The sequence below is a fragment of the Schistocerca nitens genome, chromosome 5 (genome assembly GCF_023898315.1).
Source record: "Schistocerca nitens isolate TAMUIC-IGC-003100 chromosome 5, iqSchNite1.1, whole genome shotgun sequence".
In the NCBI taxonomy this organism is placed as follows: Eukaryota; Metazoa; Arthropoda; class Insecta; order Orthoptera; family Acrididae; genus Schistocerca; species Schistocerca nitens.
This window is the reverse complement of record NC_064618.1, coordinates 806,102,905-806,118,021: the sequence shown is the minus strand read 5'-3', so window position 1 is coordinate 806,118,021 and position 15,117 is coordinate 806,102,905. Positions and strand designations below refer to the sequence as shown.

General features: G+C 39.3%; 1 protein-coding gene across 4 annotated transcripts in view; it reads right to left on the bottom strand.

Moving 5' to 3' along the window:
• Positions 1–15,117, bottom strand: part of LOC126259192 (NEDD8-conjugating enzyme UBE2F-like) — a 78,460-nt gene that overhangs the window by 44,364 nt on the left and 18,979 nt on the right. For 3 of the 4 annotated variants that reach the window (XM_049955780.1, XM_049955777.1, XM_049955778.1), the window contains one exon: positions 4,699–4,860. The exons of the other annotated variant lie outside the window; for it this stretch is intronic. In XM_049955780.1, the coding sequence (XP_049811737.1) occupies positions 4,699–4,860 (162 nt within the window). The remainder of the gene's footprint in view (positions 1–4,698; positions 4,861–15,117) is intronic. 4 annotated transcript variants of the gene reach the window in all.

Genomic DNA, 15,117 nt, shown 5'->3' with positions numbered 1-15,117 from the left:
GTTGGAGATAAGAAATTCCAATTGGACATGTGCCTTTTTGAGGTCAAATACGTTTGCATATAGAAGTAATTTGAAGTGCAGAGGTCAACATGTAATCGCGATTATTTTGAATTTGTGAAAAGGAGGGTAAATACCTTTAAGAACATTTATTCGATGTTGGATCCTCCTACCTTCATAAAAACTATTAGCGTGTTTAACAATACAGTGCATAGTGATTTCTTCGCAAATTAACAGTACTAGACAAATCTGCTAAAATCAAGGTCCGGACGATGCGCAATATTTTCGCTGTCAGCTTGTATGTTCAAAAACTTCCGTAAGTGACCAGTTTGTTAGTCAGAAGACATCATACTGCCACTGTTGCTCAACCGTATCATTCTTAAAGTGTTTCCATAAAAGAAAATCTTATGGCGACTGAATATTGCAGCTGCTAAGGGAAACAGCGTCTTCATCGCGAGTTGTAGCAGTTTTCTCCAACTTTGCCTGGCTTTCTCTCAGAACCAGAGTAGCAAAAACCTCCGACCACTATCTCATCCTGTACCTAACCTGTTCTCTCCTTACAGCAGCCATGAAGAAAAACCACAGTCATCTATAGTCAATTTTTTTCACAGATTGTTTGTATTAGACAGGTAAAAATTTTATAATGTATGCGTCTAGGCAAAAAATTCAAACAAGAGCTTTTTAATGCAGTACCTGTCTTATCTCTGTCAAAGACAAAAAGTCAAAGAGCAAGTCAATTAATTAATACTTTTTGTTTTTGCAGAGCAGTTTCATTTCATGCAGCAGTTCAAAAAAAGTTTTTCATCCTCCTCATGAATTGCATAGGCTGTATTTTTTTAGGAATACTGCATAGTCTCTCACATTGTGAACAGGACAATGCAACTTCTGTTGACTACTCAGTATTCTAACGTCCATTTACTACGGTGACATCACCTAAACAGCCAGTTGCTATCAAAAGGCACAAAACATTGAAGATCTGCCTTGTAGGTACCATAAGGAGAACACAAGAGAATTGTTCACGTGATCAATTTGGCTTCGAGACATCCATTACAAATCAATAAAATCACGTTTTAAGACAGTAATGCATGAAAACACCTGGCTCAAATTGAAACTGAGTGCAACATCACAGGACCTCACCCTTACACACCAGGTAACTACATGGAGGCCACTGTCAAAGAATGGTAAAGGCTTGTGCAGCAAAGTCTGTACCACTTAAAGAATAGATGCCATGGAGGATTTAATCATATTACAATGCACAGAGTGGACTAGCACAATACTGAATGTTACCCAGAAGCGGATTTTGATTTCACAGAGCCATGAAGGTACGTAATTTCAAGGAGACTGGCTGTATTTTCACCACTGTGTTGCCACAGAGCTTATTCTTCCATTCCTTGCTCCCCTTGAATTTACCCTTCCTGTCTACCTTTGTTCCTCTATTTACCACCCCTCCCCCTCCCTTCCCACTGCTCTTTCCCTCCTGATCCCTTCTGTCTTCCACTTTCACCAGTTGCCCATTCTTCCAATCCCACCACCTCTAAGCTTTTCTCCTCCTCCACCCCTTTACACAACCTACACTTAGGCTGCCACTCCTGTTGACCACATACAACACTGCTATTCATTTTGGATAGATCACCGCCTTTTGATATCACACCAGAAGTGAATTATTGTCTCTTGTCCTTAAAAATTTTGGAATTTACTGTTTTACTTTTATTTAAAATAGTTTTTTGTACTGCCATTGGGTTAAAGGACTGAAAGCTAAAGTTAACTGTTTTCTATTATGTGTTTCTGTGCATCACAGACCAGTCCTCCAGGGGTACATGGTGGCCTTTCCCTTATTTTACATATTTGCAGGAACTTCTATTACTGTTATACATAGGAGATACAATAATTTTGTCTTCCTTTGTAATACAGACATGAATTTCATTATATAAACTTAACTAGCTAGCTTCCTGGAAATGCAAAAAGCCATTTACACCACACCATGCATCCCTTAGTTGCTAGAATGTAATGCACTGTTCAAGAAAATATTGCATTTATTTATTTCCCCAATGTTGGTAATCTCTCATATCTAGGGGGAGGAGCCACTGGATGATGCGTTTGGATATCACAGCTGAAAATGTCAGTGACGATGATGATTTGAGACAGGGCAAAAGGAATGCTATGATAGCCTAACCATTAAGGAGACTACTTGCAAAAGGCAGGAAGTCAGGGGTTTGAGTGTTGACTGCTACAAATTCCCACTTGTTAACAGCATATTCATTACAATACAGGTTCAATATTCCCCCCACTGATGGCATTTCATTTCACAATGTTTAATTTAATTGAATACTGAAACCATTTTTCCATGTGAATATTGTTTCTACAACTGGAAGCCACGTCATGTACCTCCATCTCAAACGTATAGCTTTGATATGGGATTACTTTAGTAAGCAGAAGTTAGGTGATCATACTTATCCATATAAACATATCCATCCTAATGCACACTAAAAGTTAGAAGTAAAAATGGTTTAACATCCCATCAATGACGAGGTCAGTAGAGTTGGAGCATAATGATGGGGGAAGGCAACTATCTGGTTGGCCAGGTAAAGATCTGAATCACCATCCTCCCAGAATAATGCAACGTATACCACAGCACCACCTCGTTGTTGTTGTTGTGGTCTTCAGTCCTGAGACTGGTTTGATGCAGCTCTCCATGCTACTCTATCCTGTGCAAGCTTCTTCATCTCCCAGTACCTACTGCAACCTACATCCTTCTGAATCTGCTTAGTGTATTGATCTCTTGGTCTCTCTCTACGATTTTTACCCTCCACGCTGCCCTCCAATGCTAAATTTGTAATCCCTTGATGCCTCAGAACATGTCCTACCAACCAATCCCTTCTTCTAGTCACGTTGTGCCACAAACTTCTCTTCTCCCCAATCCTATTCAATACCTCCTCATTAGTTACGTGATCTACCCATCTTTTCTTCAGCATTCTTCTGTAGCACCACATTTCGAAAGCTTCTATTCTCTTCTTGTCCAAACTGGTTATCGTCCATGTTTCACTTCCATACATGGCTACACTCCATACAAATACTTTCAGAAATGACTTCCTGACACTTAAATCTATACTCGATGTTAACAAATTTCTCTTCTTCAGAAACGATTTCCTTGCCATTGCCAGTCTACATTTTATATCCTCTCTACTTCGACCATCATCAGTTATTTTACTCCCTAAATAGCAAAACTCCTTTACTACTTTAGGTGTCTCATTTCCTAATCTAATCCCCTCGCATCACCCGATTTAATTTGACTACATTCCATTATCCTCGTTTTGCTTTTGTTGATGTTCATCTTATACCCTCCTTTCAAGACACTGTCCATTCCGTTCAACTGCTCTTCCAAGTCCTTTGCTGTCTCTGACAGAATTACAATGTCATTGGCGAACCTCAAAGTTTTTACTTCTTCTCCATGAATTTTAATACCTACTCCGAATTTTTCTTTTGTTTCCTTTACTGCTTGCTCAATATACAGATTGAATAACATCGGGGAGAGGCTACAACCCTGTCTCACTCCTTTCCCAACCACTGCTTCCCTTTCATGCCCCTCGACTCTTATAACTGCCATCTGGTTTCTGTACAAATTGTAAATAGCCTTTCGCTCCCTGTATTTTACCCCTGCCACCTTCAGAATTTGAAAGAGAGTATTCCAGTTAACGTTGTCAAAAGCTTTCTCTAAGTCTACAAATGCTAGAAACGTAGGTTTGCCTCATTCAGTGTAAATAAATTATGTATTTTGCTCCATTATGAAACCACATTTTTCCTTAACACTGGAATGTTACTTAAAATACAAGGGTCATTCAGAGAGTGATGAAGATTTAGTCACATACATGCTCAGATGTTTTGTGGCAGTTAGCCATCTAGTCATTGTTTGGTATGGTGGACCTATCGACACACCAACTCTAACATGCTAAACAAATTCAGTGTCTAAAAAATCCTTTTGACGTGCAAGTAATGATTTGGTTTTTGCAGACACAGGCCTACTGCAAAATGTGACGCATTACAGAATTGATGGAGATCAGGCTACAGTGGCAAGGTTTCACCAGAAATTTGCTCTGATGAGAATAAATGCCTTACACACTGTGAAGCACGTATAGATCTAAATGGCATGGTAGACTCCACTTGAGGCCATTTGTTCCTCCTCTGTTTAGTCCAGACCTGACGTCTTAGAATACAGTTGGTAAATAATTTACAGATGTGTACCTCCAGCATACTGGCACAGACCAGATTAATAAGACATTGTCATGGTACAAGGAGATACTAGTAAAATCTATCAAAGTGCATTAAATGTGGCAACGTTCAAGGTGAGCATTGTTAAACGAAGATACAACCGTGGTGAAAGTTAGTGTTCCAAATAACTTACATATAAAAATAGATTGGTTCCAAAATTAGGAGAGTTGCTACTTAAGCTGTATTATTTGTTCTACATGATGCCCAGTTTCATATAGAGTAATTTATTTGCTAATCACATTATGAATGGCTGTGGCAGTCTGGATTCACTGAGGCTGGATTTTAATACCATTGTACACAAACAAACCAAATCAAAAAGCAAAGTTTTTTGTTGTGTATTCATGTTATATGGTTCCAAAAAGAGTCAGTGTACAAAGTCTTACTTAAATTACACAGTGAAAAAGAAATTCTTTCAGAATAGAGAATGACACTTACAGCCATGTTATACTCTTCAGTAACATGAATGTGGAACACGAAACGACCACCCATCCAGTATCCTTCATCTGGCATTACCGTTAAAGTAAAATCATACAGAATATCTGGATTGTCAAAATGGACCTTGCAAGTGACAGGCAAAGTTTGCTCCATTTCTTGAACCTTTGAGAACACAACAACAATGAGATTATTTAACATGTATACATGAAATATTAAGTGCTATAAGTAATAAAAAAATACACTTGTTATCTTTAGAAAGCACAGTGATGAAAAAAGTACCATTACACAAACGAATTCCAAAGTGAAAATATGCAAAAACTGGACGAGTACAGGCAACTCCAAGAATTTATCAGCATTTTGCCACTATTACTCAGAGATATTTCATTCTCACTTGAAGTACTTCTGTACCACCATTCATTCACCTGCTGACGCAGGTGAGTGAGTGCCTGTGCTCTTTCATTTGATGTGTAGGCATTTAGAACAATTACACAGAATCAGTCAGTACTGCAATGACTGAAAAGCACATAAATGACACCTTGTACATGATAATTTTCGCATTTGCTGTTTCCAGTAGTTGGACCCCATTTACCAGAAAAAGTGGTGGTTGTTGCTGGGAAGAAAAGGAAATATGAGGCACTATCTTCTAAGACACCAATATAAACAAATGTAACACTTTACTTAGGCCTTAGAGTTCGAACATATGGTAGCTTTCATTTGTGTGTTCTATAGACCACAAATCAGACATGATTACCTGTATCAATTCACAGTTATCACTCAAATAAATAATTAGTTTCAAATACCAACATACAGTAAGTTGGAAAAAAAAATAAAGTGAAGTCATGTTTCGTCCAACTAGGGAGCAATTACATAGAAATAGCAGCAGCTAAGAAACACTGAACTCAAGAATACATGAGAACAATGTGAAAACAACACTTTAGTTAACTGTCATAATGTAGGAAACTGCGGGTTGTAAAGGGTAATTGAAGTACTCTTGTTATGAACACGATAATTGCTCTTTACAAAAGATGCTGGAAATAGCCACTATTGACAGCAATGCAGTGCTGTACGTGATTTATCAAACTGCAAGACACATGTAGAAGCTACACCTGATGTGCGCCAATAGCAATGCCAATAACAACAAAATTTGGAAATTTGTGCTAAGGCCTTATGGGACCAAACTACTTAAGTCATCAGTCCCTAAGCCTACACACTACTTAATCTAACTTAAACTAACTTATGCTACGGACAACACAGACACCCATGCCCGAGGGAGGATTCAAGCCTCCGACGGGGGGAGCCGCAATAACAACATTTTCGATGTCCTGTTGTACCTTTCTCAGTGTAAGGGGAATTATTCAAGTACACCTCACCAACTTGCTAAAAAAAAAAATCACATGGGGAGAGATTAAACAATCTCAGAGGCCATTATATTTTACTGCTTTGCTGATCATCCTCTCCTAAGCAAAGATGTCATGAGCTTGAGCCAATGTTGGAAAATGCAATGTGTGCTTTTGTGCCACATTGCTGAAAACATGATCCACAAATTGATTAAGCAGTTTCCCTATGCGATGCTCAGCATTAACAGTTTGGTGAAGGAACCTTGTTACTGTTCAGAAAAAAGGCATTGCGCACTGAACATCTATCTCAATTTCCAAAATGAGTTTTCACTTTGCAGCAGAGTGTGCACTGATTTAAAACTTTGTTGTAGATTAAACCTGTTTGTCAGACTAGGGAATGAAACCAGATCCTTTGCCTTTTGTTGACAAGTGCTCTACTGACTGAGCTATCCAGGCATGACTCAAAACCTGTCCTCACAGCCTTATTTCCTTCAGTACCTCTCTCTCATGTCAATAATTTACAAGTGCTCCAGCATACCTTGCAAGACTAGTACTCCTTGAAGAAAGGAAACTGTGGAGAAATGACTTAGCCACAGCTAAGGCAATTGTTTCCAGAATGAATTCTAACTCTACAACAGTGTATGCACTGAGAACATCTGTGAAGTTTTGGAAGTAGGAGAGAGGTACTAGCAGAAGTAGCACTCTGAGGACAGGAAGTGAGTCATGCCCAGACAGCTCAATCACTATAACATTCACCCGCAAAAGGCAAAGGTTCCACGTTCAAACCTTGATCTGCCACACAATTTTGATCTACACATATTATTGTTATGCAACTTACTGGTGAAGAATTTCTGATATTTAATGGCCTGTATTCTGCGAGTTCACACAAATGGATATAATGGACAAGATCTCAAGGAGGAAATGGGAAACTGAGGATCCAAATAATTCATTCAATAGTCCCCACCAGAACTGAACACATGTACGAGGGTTATTTTGTAAGTAAGGGCCATTCGCACGTATAGTCCCGTAGTTCGCGTGGACGCCGCAACAAGCCACCGCGCCACTTGCTGGCATCCTTCCCGTTCACACTGATGCAAGTTGCAGCTCTGCAGCTGACGTGTACGCATCACTGTGCTACTTTATAATGTTTACTATTATTGAATCACCCGCCGCGTGTGAGATACGGTCAGTGATACGTTTTTTGACCGCGAGAAGCCTATCAGCTGCAGAAATTCATCGTCAGTTAACACAAGTTCACGGCTTGAATGCAATGAGTGAAGGTAAAGTGCGTCAATGGGTTAGAGAGTTTAAAAATGGCCGTCAAAACGTCCATGACGACGAACACTCAGGCCGGCCCTCTGTGATCACTGATGATTTGGTGGCTGCAGTCGAAACAAAGATTCGTGAGGACAGAAGATTCACAATTTCCACTCTTTCTTTGGAATTTCCACAAGTTTCAAGATCGGTTTTGTACAAAATTGTGTCTGAAAACCTAAATTTTAAGAAACTGTGTTCTTGGTGGGTACCCAGACTCCTCACAGAGGACCACAAAGGGAAGAGATTTTCCACTTCATTGGACTTTTTGATTCGTTACGAGGAAGAAGGGGATGACATGTTGAGTCAAATTGTCACTGGAGATGAAACATGGGTATCCCATATCACTCCCGAAAGCAAGCGACAATCGATGGAATGGCGACACACAACCTCACCCGTCAAGGTCAAAGCCAAACAGACGCTGTCAAAGTGCAAGATTATGGCAACTGTGTTCTGGGACCGGCGCGGTGTTTTGTTAGTGGACTTTATGCCACGAGGAACGACAATCAACTCAGATGCCTACTGTGCAACTCTGAAGAAGCTCCGCAGAGCAATTCAAAACAAAAGGCACGGCATGCTGACAAAAGGAGTTTTGCTCCTGCATGATAACGCTAGGCCTCACACCTCTCAAAAGACTCAGGATTTGATTGATTCTTTTGGCTGGGAAGTTTTGTACTATGCACCATACAGCCCCGACCTTGCTCCTAGCAATTTTCACCTTTTCCGGTACCTGAAACACCATCTTGGCGGGCAGCGCTTCAATGACGACGATGAAGTGAAAGCGGCCGTGAACTCTTGGCTGTCGGAGCAGGCGGCCGAATTCTTTGAAGAGGGAATTAAAAACTTAGTTGTACGGTATGACAAGTGCTTAAATAAACAAGACAACTATGTAGAAAAATAGGCAAAAGTGTGTAGAATCAGAAAATAAAAGTTTTTTTACAAAAGTATTTGTATCTTTTTTAAAAAATAAAAACGGCCCTTACTTAAAAAAAAAAACCCTCGTATCTTGATTCGAATGCTTTGACTCATGACTAACAGAAAATTAGTTAAGATAAAGATGGAGAACTTTCTGATAATGTTCCAACACAAAAATCTTAATTCCAACTTTCACTGCTAAACAGTTCCGTGATTTTGTCGGACTTTTCTGTGAGCTATCATTCACCTGAGTTAATGTTTTCTGGAGTTCTTATCTGTTTTGAAACTTTACAGTTTTTTTGTAGAACCCCTTCACTCTTGTGCAACCAGTTCAGCTCATGTTTATCACACACTGTGCCACGAATGACACTCAACAATGGATACTTGCTGTTTCGTGCCCAACTGATCACTGTTCTGACAGAAACAAGATTCTGTCACAAATCTGTGGCTGGACACTTCCTGCATGTTCAAGCATTCAGGCAGGCTAATTTCATACTCAATTGCATCTGTTCCAATTTCTAATCATCACTTTTCTGTGTAGCTTACACATCATGAAATGTCAAAAACACTTATTGGGCTGGTTGTACTTTTCTCGACTACTAGAGTAAGAAAAGAAGTACTAAAATACACAAATTTTTAACAGAACCATGGGTTCCTGAACTGTCCTGCACCTTCATAATTTTAGGAGGCCATGGAAGTACGGTGCGAGAGCATTCACCTTACAGCACTCAGTATGCACTTTCCCACGTCAGTTGGCTCAATACAAGGTCGCTGCCTGTGCAGTATCACCACTGGCTGTGTAGTATCATTGCTGTCTGTTGTGCTGACACTGCCACCAATAACATCCAAACTGGATATAAGTTCACAGGTTGCTGGGGCCTTGACCATATGTGTATGTAAGTATTGTCATAAGAATGAAGTCCTGTGCAATTAACTAGGCTATTGATATCAGTATCTACCACCTGATCCCACTTTGCAACACCACTGCTCAGCCAGAATGAAATCTCTGATAAAAATAAGCAGAACACCATAACACCCCCAGCCCCACCTCGTACCATTCAGCTTGCTTTTAATTTTCGCATTGCTTTCAGGAGATAACATAATCTTGAAATAAAAAAGTGTACCATCTGAAGACAGATCTCTCTCTGAATTATAGCTGGTTATTTGTATATAAAACGCTTGTCAATTTAACAAAGGTCAGAACCACAATCAATGACAAAAAGAAGCTATTATCGAGGAGTAACAGAAATTAATGGTAAGCAATACAAAAATAGGGAATAAAAATTATTGTGCCTAAAGAAATATTATAAAGTCAGTTGAAGTACAAAACAAATCTGTAGATCAAAATAGTTTCAAATTATTGTTGTTGTTGTTGTGGTCTTCAGTCCAGAGACTGGTTTGATGCAGCTCTCCATGCTACTCTATCCTGTGCAAGCTTTTGCTTCTCCCAGTACCTACTGCAACCTACATCCTTCTGAATCTGCTTAGTGTATTCATCTCTTGGTCTCCCTCTACGATTTTTACCCTCCACGCTGCCCTCCAGTACTAAACTGGTGATCCCTTGATGCCTCAGAATACGTCCTACCAAGCAATCCCTTCTTCTAGTCAAGTTGTGCCATAAATTTCTCTTCTCCCCAATTCTATTCAATACTTCCTCATTACTCATGTGATCTAACCATCTAATCTTCAGCATTCTGCAGTAGCACCACATTTCGAAAGCTTCTATTCTCCTCATTTCCAAACCATTTATCATCCACATTTCACTTCCATACATCGCCACACTCCATACAAATACTTTCAGAAACAACTTCCTGACACTTAAACCTATACTCCATGTTGACAAATTTCTCTTCTTCAGTAACGCTTTCCTTGCCATTGCCAGTCTACATTTTATATCCTCTCTACTTCGACCATCATCAGTTATTTTGCTCCCCAAATAGCAAAACTCATTTACTACTTTAAGCGTCTCACTTCCTAATGTAATACCCTTAGCATCACCCGATTTAATTCGGCTACAGTACATTATCCTCCATTCAAGACACTGTCCATTCCGTTCAGCTGCTCTTCCAGGTCCTTTGCTGTCTCCGACAGAATTACAATGTCATCGGCGAACCTCAAAGTTTTTATTTCTTCTCCGTGGATTTTAATTCCTACTCCGAATTTTTCTTTTGTTTCCTTTACTGCTTGCTCAATATACAGATTGAATAACATCGAGGATAGGCTACAAACCTGTCTCACTCCTTTCCCAACCACTGCTTCCTTTCCTGCCCCACTACTCTTATAACTGTCATCTGGTCTCTCTACAAATTGTAAATAGCCTTTTGCTCCCTGTATTTTACCCCTACCACCTTCAGAATTTGAAAGAGAGTATTCCAGTCAACATAGTCAAAAGCTTTCTGTAAGTCTATAAATGCTAGAAAATTCAAATTAGGAACCAAATAAATGAAATATCAAAACACATTATGGAAATGAATAATTGTTGAGAAAAGAAGGAGAATGTTATCAAAACTGCATTATATGGGTATTGTCCAAAGAAATTAAAGACAAAGGAGCCTGCACTGGAACACAATGTTAAGCGATAAATGGTACTTTTACCAGAAAAAATGGATTAGACATGTTAAACTCATGTTAAACTCATGTTAATTGATTGAGAAGAACACATCCACCTCACAGGTCGATTAAAGGAACTGGAAGTCGTGCTTTCCTTCATCTATCTTGGGTCAACCATCTGTAGTACAGGAAGTTGTGAAGATGAGATAAGAAGGTGGATCACGCTAGGGTGAGGCGCTATGATGAAGCTCACCGCCAAGAACTGGCATAGCAGAGCAATAACAAATAGCAAAAAGATCCGGCTACTTGAAACACTCGTGTTTTCTGTCTTCTTTTATGATTGCGAAACATGGACACTCAAGGTCAGAGACAAACAGTGCATTGATGCATTTAAGCCTTGGTGCTGGCGTAGGATGCTACGCATAAAATGGACCGAAAGAACAACAAGTGTGTCCATTATTGTACAACTCTATCTCCAAACACCTTTCTTTTCGAGTCACCGAAAAAATTCTCCAGTTTTTTGGCCATATTGTGAGAAGAGATGGAGAAAATCTAGAGAAAATAATCTTGCAAGGAAAGATCGAGGGCATGAGACCAAGAGGAAGAGCAGTGAACAGATGGATGGATCAAAACAAGAAGATCTCCAGTCTACCTCTTCAGCGAGCACTAAGAGAAACTGGCAACCATCCGGGGTGGAGACGCTTGGTTCATCGGGTCATGGCCCTCAGCAGTGAATGCAGCGACTTATGATGATAACCAGAAAAAATAATTCTGAATCTACCTATCAACAACTGAAAAATGGAAATTAATTTGCAAAGTGTGTTAAAGACTGTTGTCTTCTAATACTGAACTACGTAGACTGACTTTGTGGGTGTAAGGTGCTAAAGTCATTTTATTGTAACCTTGAGTTTCATGTCTAATGTTGGCAAATATATATATATATATATATATATATATATATATATATATATATATATATATATATATTTGTTGTTTGGTAGGGATTGGACACCCATGAAGGGAAAGACTAAGGTAGGAACAACTTTAGACACAGAAAGGAGCAACTGTCAAAATGGTTGTGTCACTGTTGCTTAGTAAATTTTATATAAAGCATTTGGAAGGAAAAATGGGGGCAAATGTCTTCAAGCTGATTAAAAAACAAACAAGGGAGATACAGTACAACTATTGAGGTTACAGAGGTCTAAAAACAGGACTTCCAATATTAGTTTACCCTGGATGGATCTCATGAACTCCACATCTGGTTGTGTTCTTCACCAACAAAAACAGGACTGTTTCCAAAATACAATATATTGTCACCATATTCTGCACTTTAAAAATATGTCCATTCCAATTAGCAATCAAGTGAAAATTTCTCAGTCATAAAAGCTGAAGCAAAAACTAACATCCCCTGAATAAAGAGTACCTAGCTATTTTGTTCTGTTCCTTTAACCTGCAAACAAACATATTTTTTCTCCTTCCCATTCCTTCAGAAAATTATCATCATCTTGTGAATGGCAGTTCTTATTTCCACACTTGCTAAAAAAACTGGAAGATTTCCACCTTAAGCAAGACACGCTTGCAGTTTTTTCCCATCCAGACACTACAGACAATACACGAACACACTGAAACAGAAGTCTAAAGAACTCAAAAGACTTAATATAAAAAATAAGAAAACATACGAAATTTTATTTGACATAATTTCCATGTACACAAACATTCCAAAGGAAGAAACTGTCTACATCATAGGAAGAAATCTCCAACTACAAGGAAACGTACCCACAACAAACATACAAGAAATGTCACCCACACTGATGCTCATCGCAAGGCAAAACTACTTCACATTCAACAACAAAATTTACTCTCAACAAGAGGGACTACCGATGGCAGGAGTGGGCAACTATTGTGGCTTGGGGGCCACTTTGTGGAAGCAGAAATTGGCAGATTTAAAAATATTGAATTCCTTACTAAACTTTGCATTTCAGAAAGGATTTAAGTGTTATGATAAAAGACAACAAATCTAAACAAAATTAATTCGTGAGTTATACTCAGCTGATTTATAGATATCGTCTATAGCTGCAAGCACATTTTATTTTAAATTCAGCATCCTGTCACCCTTTTCTACAATTTTTTTTTTTGACATTCCTTGCTGAGATACTCATCACAGCCTACTATGTCTTCTGTCAAGGAACCTCTATGCTTACTCATGTTGATCTTAAAGCAGAAAAACTTTGCTCACAAATATGTGTAGAGCCAAGTACAGGGCATACACTCCTAAAATTCTTCTTCATGGATGGAAATTTTTCAAACAACGGAGATTTACAAAAGTCAAGAAATGTCTCAGCATTAAACATTTCTTTCATGGTACAATATGACTGCATGTCAGTAAGTTCAAGCTGTAGCTCCTAGGATGTTATGTCAACATCAGCAGTGATGGGATAAGAGAGCAAATTGAATTTAAATGAAATTTTCTCACAGTCCTGATATCATCTTGTGAGCTGCTACTCCAAACTCTGCAGATGACCCTTAATCTTATTAGAAACACTTCCAGGCACATTGTTTTTTCCTAATAAAGGGAAATAACAAAAATTGCCTTCATCTGCTCACCTTACCAGAAGACCAACTTGTACTTTGAAACATCTTACATGCTCACACATTTCATGTGCAAGCAACTCCTTTCCCTGCAATCTCTCATTCAGTTCATTAAATTTCTCAGATATATCAGGCTGCAATCAACATCTCATATTTCCACTCCTCACAAAATCATGTGGTATCTCCTTTGTGTTCAGGAATAAGAGGATTTCACTCTGCAGTGCTCAGACACCCTAAAACTTCGCCAAAGCTCAACTAATTCAGGCTGCTGTTGTAAATTACATCTTCCCTCTGTGTCTCCACATCCTCAAGGAAAGATCTGAAGTGACAATGGTGCAGTGCCCTTGCTCTGATTGTATGCAACACACAATCAATATAATCTACCTCTTCCACATACTTCAAGTCCACTGCTGCTTTACAATGGATCTCCTGATGCAAAATGTAATGAAATGACAGTACAGGGCAGGGCAGGGCAAATAAAAGAGGCCCAGGTGAGTGGATACCATTTGTGGCAGCATTAACGAAGGAAGAAAAGACCTATAGTTACTTCCAACAGGATGAAGCAACTGTCCATACAGCCAGCCACACCTTGGAGCACATTTACACACGTCTCATGCCTGACAGTTGTTAGCACAAGTAAGTCTGGTCACAGCCCTAGCAGGTCAACCCGGTCACCTGACCTGTCTGTGTGCAATTAGTTTGTGTGGGTAGCTCTCAAGTCTAAAGTGTATCGCAACAACCATCAGTCTCAAGAGCTGCAGCAGAACATTTCAGATGAGACTGCAGCAATTCCTGCAGTCCAGCTCTGATAACCTTCAGCATATTGCTGACCAGGGCCCAGAAGTGCCAAGAGATGAATGGTGGCCACTTTCAACATCTGCTATAGTCATGTTAGTACTATAATTCCTTTCCTCTACTGTGTTTCTTTATACCCAGGAACTCTGTTCTCCGGGCCACCAGGGCACTTTTACTTGCCCCATTCTTTACATCACCATCTGCGTCTTGTGCTTGTACCTCGTTTGTTAAAAGCTTGACAATACCTACAACGGTCCCAGAAAACACCTTGGCCTCATGTGTTGTAATGCTTGCCATGTTGTTCCAGGACAAGCCACTTTTCTCAATAGAATTCACAGCATACTCTACCATGTCCCTACCAACAGTTCTATCTGTCATCGATTGTAGGCCAAGTAACTCCTCTGCATGAGGGACTTTTCATTAATTTCATGGATACAGAGGAGTAATTATGCAGTGCCTTCATTATCTGTATTCCCATCCACTGCCAAAGAAGACCAAGCAAAATCTTTGCTGGCATTCTTCAGCTATTCTACGAGTTCGTCACTTAGTCCTTGGGTTGCACTATAGCATTTCTTAACAATGAAGTGCTTTCAAATGTGCTTGTAAGATCATGACACAATATGTTCACACACTCTAGCACACACTGCTTAATAAACTCACTATGCGTAGAGGGAAAAAAAGGAGAAGAAGAAAGAAAGAAAGATTACATAGATTAAAGGCTAGCAAGATACTTGCTTCTGTGGCAGTATTTTGAGGTGTGAGCCATATTTGTTATGTTCTGGTTTGTAATGTTTTTCAGATTGTACTCATTATATACGGCTATTGTTTCATGACACAATCAACACACTGCTTCAGCAGGTGTAAACAAAGAAATATGTATTTGTCCATTCTTCATGAAACATACAGCATTCCAGAGTGT